Source organism: Phyllobates terribilis, unplaced genomic scaffold, assembly GCF_046119375.1.
Source record: "Phyllobates terribilis strain yellow unplaced genomic scaffold, ASM4611937v1 Scaffold_1__5_contigs__length_1240528914, whole genome shotgun sequence".
Classification (NCBI taxonomy): Eukaryota; Metazoa; Chordata; class Amphibia; order Anura; family Dendrobatidae; genus Phyllobates; species Phyllobates terribilis.
The window spans coordinates 303,499,014-303,523,124 of record NW_027362761.1 but is presented as its reverse complement, the minus strand read 5'-3'; the positions used below and the strand labels follow the sequence as shown (position 1 = coordinate 303,523,124).

The following is a 24,111-nucleotide window of genomic DNA, read 5'->3' as shown; positions in this document are numbered from 1 at the left end:
TTTATGATCCGTAAGAACCTGAACGGGAAATTCCGCACCTTCCAAGAAGTGGCGCCAGTGTTCAAATGCGAGTTTAATAGCCAATAATTCCCGATTACCAATATCGTAATTCAGTTCAGTCTCCGAAAATTTTTTTGAAAAAAAGGCACAGGGATGTAATCCATCCCCGTTATCCTGAGACAATACTGCGCCAACCCCCACAGAGGAAGCATCAACCTCAACCAAAAACGGCTTAGTCACATCAGGCTGCATAAGGATGGGAGCAGAGGTCAACCTCTCCTTGAGATACACAAAAGCTTCAATGGCCTCAGAAGACCACTGAACCGCATCAGCACCTTTCCTGGTGAGATCGGTCAGAGGTTTGACAATACTAGAAAAATTTTTTATGAATTTTCTGTAATAATTGGCGAAACCTAAAAACCTCTGTATCGATTTCAAACCAATAGGCCTAGGCCATTCCTGTACAGCTTGAACTTTAACCGGGTCCATCTCAAAACCTTCGCTGGAAATAATGTAACCCAAAAAACTAATTCTCTGTACAGCGAACTCACATTTCTCCAGCTTAGCAAAAAGCGAATTGTCAATTAATAACTGTAATACTTCACGTACGCTCCGCCAATGAGACTCCAGATCCGGCGAATAAATCAAAATGTCATCCAAATACACAACCACATTTTTGCCGATCAAAGGTCTAAGGATGTCATTAATAAGATTCTGAAAAAATGCAGGAGCATTAGTAAGACCAAAAGGCATAACCAGATTCTCAAAATGACCCACAGGAGTGTTAAAAGCAGTCTTCCATTCGTCACCCTCCTTCATGCGCAACAGATTGTATGCCCCCTTAAGGTCAATTTTAGAGAACCACTTGGCCCCCATTAACTGGTTAAACAGATCAGGAATCAATGGCAGTGGGTAAAGATTGCGTACAGTAATTTTGTTAATCTCACGAAAATCCAGACAAGGACATAAACCGCCGTCCTTTTTTTTTACAAAAAAAAATCCAACCGCCACAGGAGACTTAGAGGGCCTAATGTGACCGGCGGCCAAACTTGTCTGTATGTATTCCTCCAAAGCCTTCCTCTCAGGAATAGTAAGGTTAAATAAACGACTTTTAGGAAGAGTCGCTCCAGGGACAAATTCAATAGAACAATCATAGTCTCTATGGGGAGGCAAAACCTGCGATTCCTTCTCAGAAAAAACTCTCCAAAAATCCTGAATAGGAACAGGCAATTCTCCCCTATCCAAAGCTGCAATACGCCCGTTACAACACTTGTCATAACATTTATGGCTCCAGGATTTAATTTCACTGGTAGACCAATCCAGTACAGGATTGTGAAATTTTAACCAGGGCAATCCCAATATTACTGGAGAAGGCAAGTTATTCAAAACTACCAAATCCAATTTCTCATGATGAACACCATTAATAGTGAGAGGAAATTCACAGACCTTGAGAGTAATATTCTTCAAAGGGGAACCATCCACAGAAACCACAGCAATGGGGGATGATAAAGGTTCGGGTTTTAAATTGAGTCTTTCCAAGAATCCCCCATCAATTACATTCAGAGTAGACCCACAATCAACAAACACCCGAAATTCCATTAATTTTTCCTGAGCAATCGTGGAAGCAGCTAAAAATACACCCTTGGAATTTAAACAGGCAATACGGGCATGACTGACCATTTTTTTTTCTTTCTTCATACGAAGCTCACAGCCTTTAATCAAATGACCAGATTTTCCGCAATAGAAACACAAGCCTTCAGAAAATCTACGGTCTTTTTCTTGAGAGCGAGGTGCCACCGATCCAATCTCCATCGGTTCACCACTGTTAGTACACACATTCTCATAACCAGAAACTGATATAGCAGAGGATTTGCTCTCATTAACCCTTGCACGCAGTCTCCTATCCACCCGTATAGCTAATTGCATAGCCTGTTGCAAATCTTCAGGTGTAGGATAAGCAATTAGCAGGTCTTTAACCCTTTCATTGAGCCCAGCAAGAAATAGACTTTTCAGAGCAGAATCGTTCCACCCTGTTTGAGTAGACCAACGACGGAAATGAGTACAATATTTTTCCACATTACCTGATCCCTGTCTCAAACGTCTTAACTCAGTCTCAGCTGATGAGACACGGTCAGGATCATCATATAATAGTCCCAAAGCAGAAAAAAAACTATCCACTGATCTGAAGCATGTATCACTAGGTTGCAAAGAAAAGGCCCACTCCTGAGGCTCTTTGCGCAAAAGTGACATTATGAACCCTATGCGCTGGGATTCATCCCCAGAGGACTTGGGTCTCAAACGAAAATACAATAAGCAAGCATTTTTAAATGAAAAAAATTCTCGGTGTTCACCAAAAAATAAATCCGGCAAACATACCTTAGGCTCCAAGAAATGTGCTCCAGGACAGTTACTCACGTGCTGACGGAGCTCGGCCACATCAAAGAGAGAGTCCCTGCAGGTGTTTAGCCAAATCCTGAACCGACACCATGATGGAACAGAAAAATCTTTCCTTAGAGAATTTGCAGGCTGGACTTACTGTTATGTTCTGCTACCAGAGCTAAGGAAAGAGAGGAGATCTGTCCCTACGATAGAACTCAGCTGAATCCCTACGATGTAACAGGGGACCTGATCCTGCGATCAGACCTGCTAAAGTCCTAAGCTAGTCTGTACGGAGACCTATAGATGTGGGGAAGGAATCCCTACAAGTACTAAGGACTGGGAGGAAAATGGGACACCTCCTAACAGAAATAGTAGCAGACAGACGAACAAACAAAATATATAGAACATAGAGGTCCGTAGACCAAGCAAACTAACAGAGTTAGATACAGAGCACAGGCTAGCTAGAAAGTAGTTAAACAATGAAGTCCAGCAAAGCCAGAAGGGCGGAGCAGGATTAAATAGGCCAACAAGGTCATGTGACCAGCAAAGGAAAAAACCTAAGAGCAAGGTTCTAACAATTACACCTATCCAGCCAGGTATTATTGCCTTACACTGCGTGCCGCTGGTGCTGCCCAAAAAAAATTTAAATCTATTCTATTCCCTATCGATAACGCTGTAAGATGCATTTACAATAGGAACAGGTGCTGCTGCTAGGTGGTATTGTCACCAACTACACATGATTGTTCATTCTGGTTGCATAAATGTCTTCCACAGTCCATAACTTAATTTTTTTTATTTGTTTGGCCTTATATACAAGTCATTACCCTAGAAAGAATGTTTCTTAACATTTTTTCCATTTTAGCTTGTTTTTTGTATATTTTTTTTTGTCAGTGTGCAAAAGGGCGTAATACTCTGACAGCATTGTTCACAGATATGCTATTTGTCAGCGGCCAACTGAGAATAGGTTTGAACCCTCAACTGCAATACTTTAAATGGAGTGTAATATTTGACACGCTCACAATAATTGCTGGATTATTAGGGCAGTCATATGGGATAACGTCTGATGGCCACGGTTTCAGGCAGTTGCCTAATAGTATGGTATTTGTCAGTGACCAAGTTTCAATTGGTTCAACAAAACACAGGTGGCTGACTTTAAAAGGAGTGGAATATTTGGTACACTCCACAAAATTTCTGCATTATTACGGCAGTCATATGGATCACGTGCGTCTGATCATTGAAAAAAGTTCCTCTGCTTCCACAATATAGTAATATGAATAAAACTAAAAAAATCTGGCTGTATTCTGCGAACAAGCAAATGGAGCTGTAAAATGGTGTACACTGACACACTGCTACAATCTATAAATGGAGGACAATATTTTCCATGTTCACTACAAATGGCTGGATTTGAACCGCAGTTATATATGATACGTCTGACAGAGAACCACGGTTTTAAATAGCAGGCCTGTAGTTTACTAATACTATTCTTCAGACACCTAGTGTGAATAGCTTGACTGACACACTGCAACGAAAAGAAAATGGAAGAAATGGCTAATTTTGGAACAGTCTTATAGGTGATATGTCTGACCGAGAACCACGGTTTTAAATAGCAGGCCTGTAATTTACTAATACTATCCTTCACAGACACCTAGTGTGAATACCTTGACCGACACACTGCAACAGAATGGAAAAGGAGGCCAATATTTTTCACGCTCAGTTCAAATTTCTGGATTTTTATCGCTGAAATATGGAACAGATCTGGCTTTATTCTGCAGTGAGAACAAGCAAATGGAGCAGAAAAATGATGTACTCTGGATTGCTTTTTAAGCAAATAACCAGCATTAAGATAAAAAAAAAATTTGCCTTCGCCCCTGATATCTGGGGCTATGTCCGCAAATATCTGTAATTATTACAGCAGCAGCAGCAGACATGACGCTCAATGGACCCTCTTGTGCTGTATCATACACTGCAGTCTGCCACATACACTGCCAGCCTGCCTAGCACTGATTATATGCAGCTGGATTAGTCCTCAGAAGGACTGTTAGTTCAGATGGATATATATATATATATATATATATATATATGTTGTGAAATACCTATACTAACAGGACGTTCAATGGACCCTCTTGTGCTGTATCATGCACTGCATTCTGCCACATACCCTGCCTGCTTGCCTAACTCCTGCTATCACCACTGAATATATGCAGCTGGATTAGTCCTCAGAAGGACTGTTAGTTTAGTTGGATATATATATACAGTACAGACCAAAAGTTTGGACACACCCTCTCATTTAAAGATTTTTCTGTATTTTCATGACTTTGAAAATTGTACATTCACACTGAAGGCATAAAAACTATGAACTAACACATGTGGAATTATATACTTAACAAAAAAGTGTGAAACAACTGAAAATATATCTCTTATATTCTAGGTTCTTCAAAGTAGCCACCTTTTGCTTTGATGACTGCTTTGCACACTCTTGGCATTCTCTTGATGAGCTTCAAGAGGTAGTCACTGGAAATGGTTTTCACTTCACAGGTGTGCCCTGTCAGGTTTAATAAGTGGGATTTCTTGCCTTATAAATGGGGTTGGGACCATCAGTTGTGTTGTGCAGAAGTCAGGTGGATACACAGCTGATAGTCCTACTGAATAGACTGTTAGAATTTGTATTGTGGCAAGAAAAAAGCAGCTAAGTAAAGAAAAACGAGTGGCCATCATTACTTTAAGAAATGAAGGTCAGTCAGTCCGAAAAATTGGGCAAACTTTGAATGTGTCCCCAAGTGCAGTTGCAAAAACCATCAAGCGCTACAAAGAAACTGGCTCACATGAGGACCGCCCCAGGAAAGGAAGACCAAGAGTCACCTCTGCTTCTGATAAGTTTATCCGAGTCACCAGCCTCAGAAATCGCAGGTTAACAGCAGCTCAGATTAGAGACCAGGTCAATGCAACACAGAGTTCTAGCAGCAGACACATCTCTACAACAACTGTTAAGAGGACACTTTGTGCAGCAGGCCTTCATGGTAAAAGAGTTGCTGGGAAACCACTGCTAAGGACTGGCAACAAGCAGAAGAGACTTGTTTGGGCTAAAGAACACAAGGAATGGACATTAGACCAGTGGAAATCTGTGCTTTGGTCTGATGAGTCCAAATTTGAGATCTTTGGTTCCAACCACTGTGTCTTTGTGCGACGCAGAAAAGGTGAACGGATGGACTCTACATGCCTGGTTCCCACCGTGAAGCATGGAGGAGGTGGTGTGATGGTGTGGGGGTGCTTTGCTGGTGACACTGTTGGGGATTTATTCAAAATTGAAGGCATACTGAACCAGCATGGCTACCACAGCATCTTTCAGCAGCATGCTATTTCATCCGGTTTGCGTTTAGTTGGACCATCATTTATTTTTCAACAGGACAATGACCCCAAACACACCTCCAAGCTGTGTAAGGGCTATTTGACCACGAAGGAGAGTGATGGGGTGCTACGCCAGATGACCTGGCCTCCACAGTCACCAGACCTGAACCCACTCGAGATGGTTTGGGGTGAGCTGGACCGCAGAGTGAAGGCAAAAGGGCCAACAAGTGCTAAGCATCTCTGGGAACTCCTTCAAGATTGTTGGAAGACCATTTCCGGTGACTACCTCTTGAAGCTCATCAAGAGAATGCCAAGAGTGTGCAAAGCAGTCATCAAAGCAAAAGGTGGCTACTTTGAAGAACCTAGAATATAAGACATATTTTCAGTTGTTTCACACTTTTTTGTTAAGTATATAATTCCACATGTGTTAATTCATAGTTTTTATGCCTTCAGTGTGAATGTACAATTTTCATAGTCATGAAAATACAGAAAAATCTTTAAATGAGAAGGTTTGTCCAAACTTTTGGTCTGTACTGTACATACATATATATATATATATATATATATATATATATATATATATAGTACAGACCAAAAGTTTGGACACACCTTCTCACCTTCTCAAGTGCTACAAAGAAACTGGCTCACATGAGGACCGCCCCAGGAAAGGAAGACCAAGAGTCACCTCTGCTTCTGAGGATAAGTTTATCTGGGTCACCAGCCTCAGAAATCGTAAGGTAACAGCAGCTCAGATTAGAGACCAGGTCAATGCCACACAGAGTTCTAGCAGCAGACACATCTCTTCAACAACTGTTAAGAGGAGACTTTGTGCAGCAGGCCTTCATGGTAAAATAGCTGCTAGGAAACCACTGCTAAGGACAGGCAACAAGCAGAAGAGACTTGTTTGGGCTAAAGAACACAAGGAATGGAAATCTGTGCTTTGGTCTGATGAGTCCAAATTTGAGATCTTTGGTTCCAAACACCGTGTCTTTGTGCGACGCAGAAAAGGTGAACGGATGGACTCTACATGCCTGGTTCCCACCGTGAAGCATGGAGGAGGAGATGTGATGGTGTGGGGGTGCTTTGCTAGTGACACTGTTGGGGATTTATTCAAAATTGAAGGCATACTGAACCAGCATGGCTAGCACAGCATCTTGCAGCGGCATGCTATTCCATCCGGTTTGCGTTTAGTTGGGCCATCATTTATTTTTCAACAGGACAATGACCCTAAACACACCTCCAGGCTGTGTAAGGGCTACTTAACCAAGACAGAGAGTGATGGGGTGCTACGCCGGATGACCTGGCCTCCACAGTCACCAGACCTGAACCCAATCGAGATGGTTTTGGGTGAGCTGGACCGCAGAGTGAAGGCAAAAGGGCCAACAAGTGCTAAGCATCTCTGGGAAGTCCTTCAAGATTGCTGGAAGACCATTTCCGGTGACTACCTCTTGAAGCTCATCAAGAGAATGCCAAGAGTGTGCAAAGCAGTCATCAAAGCAAAAAGTGGCTACTTTGAAGAACCTAGAATATAAGACATATTTTCAGTTGTTTCACACTTTTTTGTTAAGTATATAATTCCACATGTGTTAATTGATAGTTTTTATGCCTTCAGTGTGAATGTACAATTTTCATAGTCATGAAAATACAGAAAAATCTTTAAATGAGAAGGTGTGTCCAAACTTTTGGTCTGTACTGTATATATGTTGTAGAATACCTATACTTACTATAAACAAGCAAGTCTCTCCCTGACGGAGCAGCAGCTCTCCCGACTCACCCTACTCAGCCTTATTCAGGGGTAGACTGTGACGAGCATAACGGCGCCAGGTCTTATATAGACCTGATGATGCTCTGTGGCCAGCCAACCACTGTAATGCCCACAACCAACATGGCTACGGCATTACAATGTGTGGCAGGTAATCCCTGCATGTTCATTGGCTCTCTAAAGAGCGCCAAACATGCAGGTAGGGGACCTTAGTTCCCACCCGAGCAACCCGGAAATTCTCTCTGAGCGCCGAGCTTGTCGAGCACAGTGATGCTCGGGTGAGTACCGAGCAGTGGCGAGCTTGTTCACTCATCACTAGTTATATTGCGTGTACAGCTTAGACAAAAAGCTTTGCGATTCACACAAAGTTTGGTTTTCACAAAGATTGCTGCTTCCGTGTTTTTAGATCTCTTAGTCAGATGTTTCTATGGTCACTGAAGCACAATTATAAACATTTCATAAGTATTTAAACTTTTTTGCAAATACATCAAGTTAATGTAAAGACTCAGTATTTACAAAGTTGACTCCTATTTTTCAAAACCTCTGGAATTCGGCCAGACATGCTGGATATTAGCTTCTGGGCCAAATCCTGACTAATGGAAACCCATTCTTGCCTAATCTGTGCTTAGAGTTTATCACAATTTCTGTGATTTTGTTTGTCCACCACTTCTTGAGAGCCACAGGTTCTCAATAGATTTGAGATCTGGGGAGTTTCCGGGCTGTGGCATCAAAATTTCAACTTTTTGTTTACCGGTTATCACTTTTGCCTTGTGACATGGTCTCCATCATGTTGCAAAAAGCATTGTTCAACACCAAATTGCTCTTGAATGGTTGGGAGAAGTTGTTTCTGAAATATGTTTAGTTACCATTCTTTGTTCATGGCAGTGTTCTTAGATAAAATTGTGAGTGAGCCCACTACCTTGGAAGAAAAGTGAATCCCTCTCGTAAATGATCTGTGGATGCTTTGCTATTGGCATTGCACATGACTCATGATAGCAAAGACTTTTGGAAGGGTCAGGGAGGGCAGCAAAGCAGCCACTTCTCTCCAGAACAAAGCATCAAGGACAGGCTGCCATTCTGTAGAAAGTACAGGAATTGGACTAGCAGAGGACTGGGGTAAAGTTATTTTATTTTATGAAGCCCCCTTCAGACTGTTTTGGACATCTGGAATAATGATTGTCTAGAGAAGAAAAGGTCAACGCTACCATGAATTCTGTGTCATGCCAACAGTAAAGAATCCTGAGACCGTTCATGTGTGGAATTGATTTTCATCCAAGGGAGTGGGCTCACTCACAATATTACCTAAGGTTTATTAACGGCTGTTAATAAAGAATGGTATCTAAACATCCTCTAAGAGCAACTTCTCCCAATGATCCAGCAGCAATTTGGTGATGAGCAATGCTTTTTCTAGCACGATGGAGACCATTTCACAAGGCAAAAGTGATAACTAAGTGGCCCAATGAACAAAAACATTGGCCAGGAAGCTCCCCAGATCTCAATCACATTGTGAACCTGAGATCAATCCTCAAAAAGTAGGCAGACAAGCAAAAACACAGAAATTGTGACAAATTCCAAGCACTGATTAGGTAAGAACACCTTAGTCAGAAGGCCCAGAAGCTGATATCCAGCCTGTCAGGGTAAATTACAGAAAAAATAAGGGTGAACACTGTACATACTAAGTCTTTATATAAACTTCATGTATTTGTGAACAGAAGTTAAACAACTTACAAGATGCTTATAATCATACTTCAGTGACCATAGATGCATCAGATTAAAAGATCTAAAGACACTGAAGCAGCAAAACTTTGGGAAAACCAACATTTGTCTCAGCCTCAAAACTTTTGGCCATAACTGTGCATAACCTTAATTAGAAATCTGGTAATCTGTAAGTCAAATCTCAAATTGTAGTTCCCCACTCAATAATCACTGAAATGCATCCACACTAAGATGCTAATTGGAAAACAGTGCAATTTCCTAAATAATGTTTTTCAAAGATTCTAGAAAGAGGATTTGTCTATTCTTAAGTCCCATTTATAGTGTCTAGTATAGCAACTTAAAGCTCAAGAAATATTCGATTAAAGCTGGCCTGATCCGGCGATTTAATTTGAAATGGTCAGGCAACTAATTGTGTATGGGGTCTCCAAACCCTCCCCTGACAGATTATGCTAGAGAAGAGAATGCTGAATATGTGTACATAGGTTGGGAAAGATAGCAGTTAGCTGACAGATATTTGGTGGGTATGAAACCTTTAGTCTTACACATTTGAATAGAGTATAGCTACAGTATCAGATACAGTCCATGGAGAGGTGCTCCACTGTTTTTGGTTAAAAAAGCAAAGTCTTTTTTTTACCTCTTAAAATAGGTAATCAAAATTAGGTTAGTGGGGGTCTGACACCCAGGAACTCTACCTATCAGCTACTAGCAGCTCAGGCAGCCACTGAATATAATCACTTTGAACTGAACCAAAGAGCCCAGCTACATTCAATGAGTAGCTGTCGCTGCCATGTACTGCAGATCAGCTCCTACTCAAAAGAATAGGAACAGATGTGCAGTACCAGGTAGCGTACACTACATGTTGTATAGCGCTATGCAGTGCAGCTCAGTTCAGTGTTTACACCCAGTCACTGAACACTGCCATGTGTCGGATCCTCAACTGATCAGATATTGATGTCCTAATGTCAACATGTTTTACCCAGAGAATTGAAAATTGAATTAAAATGGCTCTAGAACTAGCGCTTTACTTATTTGTAGTTACCCATTATAAACCTTTTGTAGAAAATGCTTAGGGGAATTACAATGCATTTTTCAGAAAAAAGTTGGATTTTTCTTGCGTGTAGTGCTATAAATTGTGTCCAAAAAAATCTAAGAACAATTCTATATAAGAATAAGCATGTATAAAATGTTAAAAAGCAGGCAGACATCAATTCGATTTTTCTGTATTTGAAAATTCGGTTGAGTAGCTTGAAGCCCCATATCTCCTGTCCCCACATAAACCCTCAGAACCAAGAGGGTGATTGCTACCTCTGCACCCCTTATAGTTATACCACTGTAGAAACTTGATCCCAAGCTGCATATTTTTAGTTCATGCTCAACTGAACTCCTAATTATGATTTAAAAGAACTATTCATCCTCATCAGTTCTCAAGCCTCTTAAGTCTGTTCCTTAAGTGTAACATAATTCCATATTCAAGAGTGACACGCAGTAACTAATCTTGTCATTGGATAACCTGGCCTTTGCATTGAACTCTCATAAAATAATAACAGATACTAAGGCAAAAGTGAAATTCAATGATGAAAGTTCTTAGTTTTTTTATCTACTTTACATTAAATGCAAAATGTAGAGCTTCCTCTTTAAACCTGTGGAGTAATCCAATGAGCCTGTATCTAGAAGTGGAACATCTATTTTGAGACTCTCAATTTTTTTTTCAGAACACCTTAAGGCCGCTTTACCCATAGAGAACACAGGAACACTTGGTCGAATCAAATATTCCTGTGTATGTAAGAATCGGGAAAGATAGCTATCGGGAGTTGGGAGAGATGGCTAATGTTTCCTTGTCAACTTTCTAAACAAAGTATCATTATAGCTGTCCAATCATTGACCGCCATCCTCTAATATAAAGTCAGCCATGTTTGATCTCATTTGACTGACATCCAGAGAAGAGGTGTATAAAAGAACTTTGGTCGATGAATGATCTGATTTGAAGACAAGGTAAGGTTTTTCATTCATCGCCGGGTATCATTGAACATACAGTATATGGCTAGGTTGAACTATTATAACAGCCAATATGGACTTAAATGTGTATTAAATGTGTATGGCTGTATCAATGTAAAGATCGTTCACCAGGCGATTATTCATTTAATAGTTGTTCAACCATCGATCTGGACTATTTATGTTCATTTGGCCAATTTGGCTTTTTTTATCTGGACAACTTAAAATCATACACAGCTAATATTTTTTTTACTGACAAATTGGAAAACCATAATAAATCATAAAGATTTTCAGTGATATGTGTCCAAAGCCATAACACATTTATTTACAACAATACTCCATTATGTACTCAAGAATAACAGATCAATCTGTTCACATCAGTATTTTCAATAAGGGGCTTGTTCTGCTAATATAAGATCAATAAAGTTAACGGTAGTGACAGATCTCAGATATGTGGGGTCTGTCAGGTTCCCATTGTGGTTTCTGCCATTTTACTGGCCAAAATATATTTTGTCTAGTATTTTCAGCAGAATCTACATGGGAGTCTTCAACACAGATGTAAACAGAGAATTCCGTGTTTTTTTCATGTTGCAAAGAATAAAGATAAGCTGAAAATGTTAATGCAATAATCAAGATCATAGATTTAACATTTGCTCACTATATAGTAAATGGTCGAGCTTCAATTTTGTAAAACAAGATAGTAAAAAAAGAGCAAAAGATAGTAGTGAGGGTGTATGTTGTGTGTGGTGCCAGAAAGTATAATTTACAGCAAACTGTTAGGATTTCTGCAAACAATTATCATTACCTATAGGAATGAATTGTGTATAAGGCCATGTTCACAGTGCTCTTCTGCAGTGCGTTCTGGTGGTTCAGATTAACCCTTGACAAGGCCATAGACTACAATGATACGAATAGAGCGTAAAGTGAACTCCTTTTGTGTTTTTTTTTCCTGAAAGTAGTCTGCTACATTTCTATGCTCGTCTGAAATGATTACTATTATTTATTTATATAGCGCCATTGATTCCATGGTGCTGTACATAAGAAGGGGTTACATACCAGATACAGACATCACTTATAGTAAACAAGCTAACAATGATAGACTGGTACAGATGGAAGAGGACCCTGCCCTTGCGGGCTTACATTCTACAGGGGGGAAGTAGACAGTAGGTTGGGGGGTTGCAGTAGCTCCAGTGGTGTTGAGGTGGCAGCGTGGTCATTGCAGGTTGTAAGCTTTCTTGAAGAGATGGGTTTTCCGGGTCCACCTGAAGGATCCAAATGTGCTATATAATCGGACGTGTTGGGGCACAGAATTCCAGAGGATGGGGGATATTCGGAAGAAGTGTTGGAGGCGATTGGTTGAGGAACAAATAAGTGTGGAGGAGAGAAGGAGGTCTTGGGAGGACCGGAGATTACATGAGGGAAGATATCGAGAGATTAGTTCTGAGATGTACGGAGGAGAAAGGTTATGGATGGCTTTGAAGGTCAGTGTTAGTAGTTTGAACTGGATACGCTGGGGAATTGAGAGCTAATGAAGGGATTTGCAAAGGCGGGAAGCAGAGGAGTAGTGAGGAGAAAGAAGAACTAGTCAGGCAGCAGAGTTAAGGATGGACTGGAAAAGTATGAGAGTGTTAGCAGGTAGGCCACAGAGGAGGATGTTTCAGTGGTCTAGGCAGGAGATGATGAGGGCATGCACAAGCATTTTAGTAGATTGAGGGTTGAGGAAAGGACGGTTTCTGGAAATATTTTTGAGCTGGAGGCAACAGGAGGTGGTGAGTGTTTGGATGTGTAGTTTAAAGGACTGGGCAGAGTCAAGGGTTACTCCGAGGCAGCGGATTTTCGGTACAGGGGAAAGCGTGATGTAATTTTTTGTGATCAGTTAGGAAAGATACGTGAGATGGAGGAAACATAATGAGTTTAGATTTGCCCACATTGAGCTTGAGGAAGCAAGAGGAGAAGAAGGAGGATATGGCTGATAGACACTCTGGAATTCTGAACAGTAGAGAGGTGACATCTGGGCGAGAGAGGTAGATCTGAGTGTCATCAGCGTGCAGATGGTACCAGAAGCAATGGGACTTTATGAGTTGTCCCAGGCTAAGGGTATAGATGGAGAAGATTAGGGGTATTAGGACAGAGTCTTGAGGGACTCCAACAGAGAGCTGAGGAGGTAGTTTAGGAGTGGGAGACGCTGAATGTGCAGATGGAAAGGTATGAGGAGACCCAGGATAGGGCAAGGTCTTTGACGCCAAAGGAAGAGAGGATGTGTAGTAGGAGACAGTGGTCAACTGTATCGAAGGCAGAGGACAGGTCTAGAAGGAGGAGCATACAGAATTGTCTGTTGGCATTTTCTGTAAGTTGTTGGTAATTTTGGTAAGGGCAGCTTCAGTGGAATGGTGGGGACGCAAGCCAGATTGTAGGCAGTCGAAGAGCAAGTTAGATGAGAGGTGGGAGGAAAGTTCAGCGTGAACATGCTGCTCAAAGAGTTTGGAAGCGAATGGGAGCAGCGATATGGGGTGATAGCTGGTCGTAGCGGTTGGGTCGAGGGATGGCTTTTTGAGGATTGGCATGATTGTGGCATTTTTGAAAGCAGAAGGGAAGGTACCAGAAGTTAGTGATGGGTTGAAGAGATGTATTAGGGATGGGATAAGTGTGGTGGTGAGGTTGGGGAGGAGGTGGGATGGGGTCAATTGCACAAGTGGTGAAGTGTGATTTGGAGAGGAGAGGAGTAAGCTGTCCATCAGTGATGGATATTTTCAGAAAAAATAATGCAATGGTGTTCATTTGAACTTCACTTATATCATTGCAGTCTATGTCCCTGTCGGGCGTTACTCTAAATCCTGTTTTTAGGGAAATTCAGGCGGAATCACCTATACTAACTGCATAAATGCAGAGTGAACAGAATCTAAGTCTATTTACATTTGGTCTTATTATTGTTATTAAAATGTTTGAAAAAAAATCTTTTTAACATACCGTTGAGAAATGAACAAAACAGTATGTTGCAATAACCAGCAGACCAATGATTATAGATGCAATCGAAACGTATAAGGCATTTCGTCCCAACCTTCTTGATCCATCGAGATCGCCATCATTATAGCTGTTTAAGGCCTGTGGTATTGAAATACACAAAATAAATGAATGAGTAAAATGATACATAGAAAGAGATAGTAGATTAGATAAATCAGGAGCGAACACAGACAAAAGAGCCCCCGTGCAAGAACATTATATGGGCCCTTTGCAATCTAACAGCTTATCATAAGTCACATACAGTTATTTTGGTCATGTCTTTTATTGAGCTCATTGAGTAAACAGCCACAGTGCAGAGGGATAAATTAAGTGACCCCTTCAATTTTAAATCATATAGATCCCCCTGAAGTAGCAATCACGGCTACCAAATGTTTCCTGCAGCTACAAATAAATTTTACACAATATATGGTAGAGGAGTGTAAAACTAAAATTCCCAACAAATGTGTTTCAGTTCATCAATATTTCTGGGATACCTTATGTTCATAGCTCTCTTTAGGTCATGCCATAGCATCCTGATAGGGTTAAAAAGTACATCAATAGCACCATCTGGGACTGCCCTTTTCATTTAAAAGGGTTGTCCAGCCTTTTAAGAATACAGACTTATGAATCCTCACAGCATCAAGCAAACAAACTGACCAGAAGTCAGAGGTAACGGTAACAAGCTCTCAATGTAAGTCTATGAGAGCCTCGTTCTGACCTTGTTCTGGCTCTCATAGACTGCATTGAGTTGGGACTTCCAGATCGCTTCAGCAAACACTGGAGTGAACCAGCAGGTCACAAACTGCTGGAGACCAACCAGAGCGGTGCTGATAACAGATGAAGATGGCGGCGGGTAAGTATAATACTAGGGCAATAACCTTACATTAGTGGCACCACTCCAGCACAGAAATACAAAAAAAAACCTGGAGTGGTGCTATAATAGACCTTTGAATACATTGTTTTTGCAATGAATGCACATTGTTCAATTCCTAAAGCAGCAAAGCAGCCCCAAACCATAATCCTTCCCCCATCTTGCTTCACAGCTGGGAAGAGGTTTTAGTCTTAGTGTGCAGTATTCTTTTTCCTGAAATCATAACATTGTCTAGTTGTGCTAAAAAGATATTCTTTTGTCTCATGTGTCAATAGAACATTTTCTGAATACTTTTAATTTTTTTAAAACCAGAGGCTTTCTTTGGTTGTCCTTTCATGAACTTTTTTTGTTAAGTATTTTTAAATGGTGCTACCATTATGAGAGCCTATTGCAGTAGAGACATCAGTAGCTCTTTTGCTGTTATTCTTGGATTTTTAGCAATTCTTTCAGGATTGGCCAATAGACTCTGGGAGTGATCATAACAGGATTCCCATTCTTAGGGAGAGTGGCAACAGTCTTGAATTTCCTCATGGGTAGATAGTCCAACTGTGTATTGATATATTGTACACCCAGGTCTTTAGCTGTTGTAGCCTTTACCACCTTCATGTGTCTCCATAACACATCTTCTAAAACTTGTTTTGCTAGTGGATGGTTAAAAGTAGCCAATCCTACTACTTTACACTTGACTTTACACCGGTAACTAGATTAAAGATCATACACCTTGATTCATTAAGCCTGGCATTTTGTATACCTGTCTGAATAAGGGGTGTGAATGAATAAGATGCCCCAAATTCATAATGAGTCGCACACCACTTAATGAATTCTGCACATCTTATCAGTGGTGTGTGCCTCCGTGTGCTTTGCTTCAATTAGGGACTAGAGTAACATTTTTGGTGTAAACAACATAGCCACTATTTATTAATTTGATGGGCTGGCGTAGACACACAGTCTCCTGCCCCAACTTAACCATATTGACAGAACTGCGTAAAACAAGTGAAAACACCAAAACATTAAACATTTTAGTGCAAGTCCGTGTTTTGCGACATTTTGCATCTTTTCAATTTGTTTTATGCCAGTTTTCTGGTATAAACACTTTGATTAAATGCCCCGATCCATTAAGAGGTGCACGCCACTTAATGAATTAGGTGCATCTAACAAGTGGTGTGCACCTCAATGCGCTTTGCTAGAAAACGTACTCCAGTTGGAGACTACAGTAAGAATTCTGGCATAAGATATGCCACATCTGGCAATTAATTATACAGTCAGGTGTTGCCAAACCTTTGTCCCTCCTCAGCTCCGCACATTTTGGCACAGCTGGCCAGGAATAGAGTGAACACGCCAAAAGTTGCAAAAGTTTTGCAAAACTTCGCATTGTGCAAAACTTTTATGACTTTTCAAAGTGTTTTATGCCAGAAAACTGATGTAAGCAATTTGATGTATCGCCTCCTTAACTTTTTACACATTTGGTGTTGACAAACCGTTAATAAGATTTATCAAAAGACACACAACAATTTTATAATGAAAAGAAATAAACAATTTTACATCTGTAGGTATCTTGTTCCTGAAGACCTGGCAACTATATATAAAAAAAAGATATTACCTAACTCACCAGAAGTTAATATCATAAAATGTAACATAATAAAAACCCTCTATGTGCTAATAAATTGCTATCCCCTTTCTATCCTCATCCTAAGGGCCGTATTATCAGTCCGAGTGTGATCCAACAATACATTGGATCACACCGGGACCAATATTAGTCTATGGGTTTGATCAAAGTATCATTTGCATAATTTGCCCGATTCTTTTGGATGAAAGAATCTATGGCCGTCTGCATGAGCCCTTATGGGCATCCCTTTTAATTGAAAGACTTACTTTGGTGTACTTAGTTTTAACTAGTTTGAACTAATAATGTAATCATGGAATCCAGGTTTCACCTGTTCCTGCCATAACCATTTTTTATTTTTCCTAGCCAAGAGCCAAATTTTTTTTATTTTTTTGCTGACACAGCCTTATAAAGGTTTTTTTTCTTTTTCTAAATGAGTTAAAGGGAATCTGTCAGCAGGATTCCACTATGTTCATGCACATGTAGCTCTTTCAAAGAGAAATCCAGCAATACCTTTACATGGCCAGTCCATTTCTCCATTACTGAGAAGTCAGCGTTTGAATTTATATGCAAATCAGGCTGAAGATCTGAAACCTCTGTCACTCCAGCTCTATTCCCTGCCCAGTGACGCTTCTTCCTGCTCAACTGACAATTCCTTTGCCTGAAGTCACACAGCATAGAGGCTGTAAGTCAAAACTGGGAAAAAAATTCCAAGTAGGATGAAATGGTGAAAGAATGCAATTCTGCCTTTTTTTTTTTCAGGCTTGGCTTCGTGACTTTCATTGTGTAGTAAAAAGGCCTTTGAAACATGATTCTTCAGGTCAGTGTGATTATGGCAATAGCAAACTTGCATATTATTTTTTATTTAAATTGTGAAAATTTTTGTAGAGGTTTGTAAAAAATAGATATTTTTTTTTATTTGTGTTGCCTTTTCTAAGGCCAGTAACGTTTTTATTTTTCCATTGATGGAACTATGTCAGGGTATGGCCCGATGCATCAAAGCTTTCACACAAGAATTCAGGAATAGAAGCTTAGAAAAGTTGAAATTTTACCAGAAAAAATTAGCTGGAGAATAACTTGGAATGCATGCAAAATATAGGAGCATGTTCACACTGGCCATTAAACAGACAAAACCTGCAACTTGATGTTGCACCTAACTTTTGTGACTTTTGTTGTCTTCAACCCAGTTTCTTCCAGCTCTACCGAAATGAGCGGAGCTAGGAGGGATGGGTGCATGACGACAGCTGCTTGTCAAATTCATTACTCCTTCAGGGGCTGGAGTAGGATTTGTGGCAAGTCACACAAACAGGTGTACGCCGTTCTTCCAACGCTCTGATTCATGAAGAGGCATCTGCCTCCATCTGACTCCAGCATGCCCCCTTGATGACTTGAGTTTTGTGTGTTGAGTTGACGTTTTCATTGCTACTATTTTGGATACAGTTGATGCTTTGAGTGCTTTTCACTGTATTTTTTAGGGAAGTGTGAGCAAAAACACGCAATTTTGACATTTTGATTTTTTTTTCTCTTTACCACACAGGTTAATTAATTGTATGCTTTATTAGTCCGGACTTTTATGAATGTGGCAATACCCGACATGTTTATTTTTATATTTTCTTTATTTTAATGGGGAAAAAGGATTCAAATTTGCATTTATTTTTTTTTACTTTATTTTTAGTCCCTTTATGCTAAAGTTACGTTCCCACAATGAGTATATGGTGAGTTTTTGATGTTGCAGATATTCTGCAGCATTTGTGCGAGCACCTATTAGGTGAATTAGGTTACTTGCCTTTTTTTCTTTGCGTTTTTGAGTGTGTTCTTTTACATGTGTTTTTGATGCTGTGGTCTTGCCTCTTTTTTGGAGGTATGTTATGCTTTAAATTAAGCCACTTTGTTTTTGATACTTCCTGGTATTTGGCTTTGACAAAACTTTATTGATACAGCTGACAATTTCTACAGTGGACCAGTGGACCGATTCTCTCATCTCTTGGCATCACAGACTTGACCCTATCTTTGATCTCTTCATACCTAACAGACCAGACATTCAGCGTCTCCAAGTCACACACCACCTCCTCATCTCGCCCTCTATCTGTTGACATCCCCCAAGGTTCAGTTCTAGGGCCCTTGCTCTTCTCCATCTACACCTTCGGCTTGGGACAGCTCATAGAGTCTCACGGCTTTCAGTATCATCTCTATGCTTATGACACACAGATCTACCTCTCTAGACCCAATATCTCCTCCTTACTAATCAGAATCCCACAATGTTTGACCCCTATTTCAACTTTCTTCTCTGCTAGATTTCAAAACCTCAACATGTACAAAGCAGAATTCATCATCTTTCCCCCATCTCACTTAACCCCCCCAACAGACCTATCCATCAAAGTCAATGGCTGCCCACTCTTTCCAGTCCCGCATGCTCACTACCTCGGAGTAACCATTGACTCTGATCTCTCCTTCAAACCACATATCCAAGCCCTTCCCACTTCCTGCTGACTATAGCTCAAAATTATTTCCCGTATCCGCATATTCCTTAATCAAGAATCAGCAAAAACACTAGTGCACGCCCTCATCCTTTCCCGCCTCAACTACTGCAACCTACTGCTCAGTGGCTTCCCTTTTAACACTCTCACACTGCTCCAGTCTATCCTAAACTCTCCTGCCCGACTAATCCACCTATGCCCCTGCTATTCCTCAGCCTCTCCTCTCTGTCAATTCCTTAACTGGCTCCCCATTGCCCAGAGACTCAAGTTCAAGACCCTAACTATGACATACAAAGCCATCCACAACCTGTCTCCTCCATACATCTGTGGCCCAGTCTCCCGGTACTTACCTGCGTGCAACCTCCGATCCTTCTCTATTTCCCTATTATATCCTCTCCCCACAAGCACATACAAGATTTCTCCTGCGCATCCCCCCTACTCTGGAACTTGCCTACCATGGAAACCTTCAAAAGGAACCTGAAGACCCTCCTCTTCCGACAAGCCTACAACCTGCAATAACCCTCGTTCCACCATACTGCTGCATGGCTAGCTCACCTAATGTATCCTTACCCGTCCCATGTAGACTCGCGGGCAGGGTCCTCTCTCCTTCTGTACCAGTCTGTGACTCATTTTGTTCAAGATTATTGTACTTGTTTATTATTATGTATACCCCTTTCCATATGTAAAGCGCCATGGAATAAATGGCGCTATAATAATAATAATAATAATACAGTTAGTGAGAATGACATGCGTGTTAAAAACTCATATCTGTTTTTTATCTGCAGATTTATTTTCAGCATCTAATGTACTTCTGTGGGGAAAAGTCTTGGTCGGGGGCTCCTTTTGTATCAATTACTGCATCAATGCAGAGTGTCATGGAGGCGATCAGCCTGTGGCACTGCTTAGGTGTTATGGAAGCCCAGGTTGCTTTGATAGCAGCCTTCAACTCGTCTGCATTGTTGGGTCTGGTGTCTCTCATCTTCCTCTTGATAATACCCCATAGATTCTCTATGGGGTTAAGGTCAGGTGAGTTTGCTGGCCAATCAAGCACAGTGATACTGTTGTTTTTAAACCGGGTATTGGTACTTTTGGCAGTGTGGACAGGTGCCAAGTCCTGCTGAAGAATGAAATTTCCATCACCAAAAAGCTTGTCGGCAGAGGGAAGCATGAAGTGCTTTAAAATTTCCTGGTAGACGGCTGGGCTGACTTTGGTCTTGATAAAACGCAGTGGACCTACATCAGCAGATGACATGGCTCTCCAAACCATCACTGATTGCGGAAAGTTCACACTAGACCTCAAGCAGCTTGGATTGTGTGCCTCGCCACTCTTCCTCCAGACTCTGGGACCTTGATTTCCAAATGAAATGCAAAATGTACTTTCATCTGAAAACAACACCTTGGACCACTGAGCAACAGTCCAGGTATTTTTCTCCTTGGCCCAGTTAAGACCCTTCTGGCGTTGTCTATTGGTCATGAGTGGCTTGACACAAGGGATGCGACACTTGTAGCCCATGTCCTGGATACATCTGTGTGTGGTGGCTCTTGAAGCAATGACTCCAGCAGCAGTCCACTCCTTGTGAATCTCCTCCAAATGTTTGAATGGCCTTTTCTTAACAATCCTTTTAAGGCTGTGGTTATCCCGGTTGCTTGTGCACCTTTTTCTACCATACTTTTTCCTTACACTCAACTTACCATTAATATGCTTGGATACTGCACTCTGTGAACAGCCAGCTTTTTTAGCAATGACCTTTTGTGGCTTACCATCCTTGTGGAGTGTGTCAATGACTGTCTTCTGGATATCTGTCAAGTCAGCAGTCTTCCCCGTGATTGTGGAGCCTACTGAAACAGACTATTGGACCCTTTTAAACGCATAGGAAGCCTTTGCTGGTGTTTTTTGTTAATTATTCTAATTTACTGAGATAATGACTTTTGTGTTTTCATTGGCTGTGAGCCATAATCATCAACATTAACAGAAATAAACACTAGGAATTGATCACTCTGTTTGTAATGACTCTATATAATATATGAGTTTCACTTTTTGGACTGAAGAACTGAAATAACTCAACTTTTTGATGATATTCTAATTTTGTGAGAAGCACCTTTATATGAACAAAAGAGAAATCTAATACAAATCAATATTTGGTGTGACAAACTTTTGCCTTTGATTCTCTAGGACAGTACAATTATGGCAAAATCAATCTTCCATAGTCTTATAGTTTTGTTCCTCTAGGTTCACTTGCACATAGTTTTTGAAGGAACTCAGCAGGGAGGTTGTTCCAAACATCCAAAGTAACCACAGATCTGTGAATGTAGGCTTGCACAAATGTATTCCACACAGACTTGATGATGTTGAGATCCGGGCATTGTGAGGGCCATATCATCACTTCCAGGACCACTTGTTCTTCTTTATACAGAAATGGTTCTTAATGACATTGGCTGTAGGTTATTATTCTGCTGCAGAAAAAATTGGAGTCAATAAGATTAGGATTGAGCGAGTATGTTCTGTCCGAGTATGCTCAGGCCGAGCTCCGAGTATTTATAGCTGCTCGGTGATAAGGTTAAATTTCTCCCGTGTGCATGATTTGCAACTGTTTGACAGCTTTATTACATGTGAGGAATGTGTAAGAAATAGATATTCCTCACATGTAATAAAGCTGTCAAACAGTTGCAAATCATGCACACGGGAGCGATTCAACCATATTACCGACCAGCTATAAATACTCTGAGCTCGGCCCGAGCATACTCGAGCATACTCGTCGAAAGGGTTAATAGAACATACTCATTCAACACTAAATAAGATGCCTCTGTGATGGTATTTCATGATGGATAAGTATATCTCAGCATTAGCATTAATGATACCATTAATTTTGACCAAATCCCCAACTCTATTTGTGGAAATGCCACCCCAAACATGCAAGGAACTTCCAACATGTTTCACTGTTGTCTGCAGACACTCATTATTGTACTGCTCTCCAGACCTTCAGCAAACAAATTGCCTTCTGTTACAGCCAAATATTTAAAATGTTGTCCCATCAGCCCAGAACCCCACTATGCTTTGAAATCTATTTTGTTTCTGGTTGTTGTGCTCAGTCTCGCCATTGTGTATCAACTGTAACATGAAACTGCCTCCCACAAACTCATTTATAAAAGGGTTTGACTGATCCTTACCCAGTTTTAAGCCCCCAGCACAGCTGTTTCTGTTTCAGTTAATGACTGTGTTTCAACTACTGTACCTATGAAAGTAATGATCATTATCTTCTGTTAGGTATAATTGGTTACTCATACACTGGACTATAATCCTACAAAGTCCCTGACTTTGTGCAAGTGTAAGTAGAAGTATCGATGCTGTTGTTCATGCATTTTGTTAATTGATAAAAATGAAAAATTAACACTGCTATTTTTTAAAACATTCTTACTTTGCTAATTTTTTTCCTCAACTACCTAAAACTTTGCAAAGTACTTGATACCAGCCAACATATATACCAAAATGACACTAATTGACTAATGATAGTCATTTTGCCATTGATACAGGAAGTTCCCCAGACATTGACTCCAAACTTACCTCACAGATGAATGTGAACACACAATTAACATTGGAATGGCGATACATTTTATAACTTTATTAGGCTCTTCGCTGTGGTGTCCATTTATAAACAGAAACCACAATACAATGTTGGATTTATTGCATATTGCACGACAAACACAACCTGTGCTTGAAGGACCCCACTGGCTTACATCGATGCCCTCTGGGATCTGACTAAATGTCCATTGTGTAGACAAGAAAAATAGCTATGCCTGCAGCCCAAAAAAAAACAAAAAAAAAACTCAGTATTATAGGACTGAATCCTAAAACAGATGCACAGATGTGAATATAACATTACAGTTCTCATAAGACCACAAACACTGGCGCACATCTGCGATATGAAGTGCATGCTTTGTATAGCAATCTATGTGTGCATGGCTGATTCTAGCTTTTCTGCTGCGTGAGGTGAAATTTAAATGGTGTCCCTTCCCTGAAGTGAACAAACGCCATCCTATTTCTTTAGGTTTTACTTGTACGGTATTCTTTTTTTTTTTTAGTCCCCGTAAGGGACTTGAACTTGTGATTGATCATCTGATTGTTTATTCTATATACTGCAGTGCCACAGTATTGCAGTATATTGAACAAATCATTGTCTCCTATGAAGGAATACAGCACCAAAACCACTATCAGTACAGAAATATAGCACCAGAATCACCAGCAGTACATGGATATAGCAACAGATCCACCATAAATGCATGAATAAAGCACCAGAACCTTCATCAGTACAGGAATATAGCATTGTAACCATCATCAGTACATGAATACATAACAAGAACCACCATCACTACATGAAAACATCACCAGTACCACCATCTGTACATTAATGCATCACCAAAACCACCACAAGTATATGAATGCATCACCATAACAACCATCAGTACATGAATACAGCATCAGAACTATCATCAGTACAGCACTAGAAACACCATCAATACATGAATACATCACAAGCACCACTATCAAATGAAACTGTGGCGCCCCTGAGGGTTCAGTCACCAGAGAGATACTACACCTCACCCCGAGGTGTGGTGTCTCCCTTCTCTCAGGTAAGGAGGGAGTGCTGCACGGAACCCCAACCACCTACATCCAACACAACACTGCTCCAGGCCAGCCGGAGGGGCAAAATGCAATGTAGTTTTCTGCTGAGCCCTGGCCCTGGCTGGAGTAGGGGGGAACCCAAAGGTAGGGCGAACCAATAGTGCGTGTGGGTGGAGGAAACAGTTACACGGAGCACATATACAGTAAGTATATAATAGGAAGCCATAAGCCATATTAGGTTGAGAGAGTTCTAGTGAGGGCTGGTCAGAGGAACAGTCTGGGAGCAGAGGCTCAGTCAGAGCTCTGCTCCACAAGCTAGGGCCCAGGATAGAGGCCCCGGAGGGG

The 24,111-nt window shown here is 40.8% G+C and overlaps 1 protein-coding gene across 2 annotated transcripts in view; it reads right to left on the bottom strand.

The window, feature by feature from the left end:
* TMEM233 (transmembrane protein 233) overlaps positions 1 to 24,111 on the bottom strand; it is a 181,423-nt gene that overhangs the window by 39,803 nt on the left and 117,509 nt on the right. For both annotated transcript variants that reach the window (XM_073654137.1, XM_073654128.1), the window contains exon 2: positions 14,162 to 14,296. In XM_073654137.1, the coding sequence (XP_073510238.1) occupies positions 14,162 to 14,296 (135 nt within the window). The remainder of the gene's footprint in view (positions 1 to 14,161; positions 14,297 to 24,111) is intronic.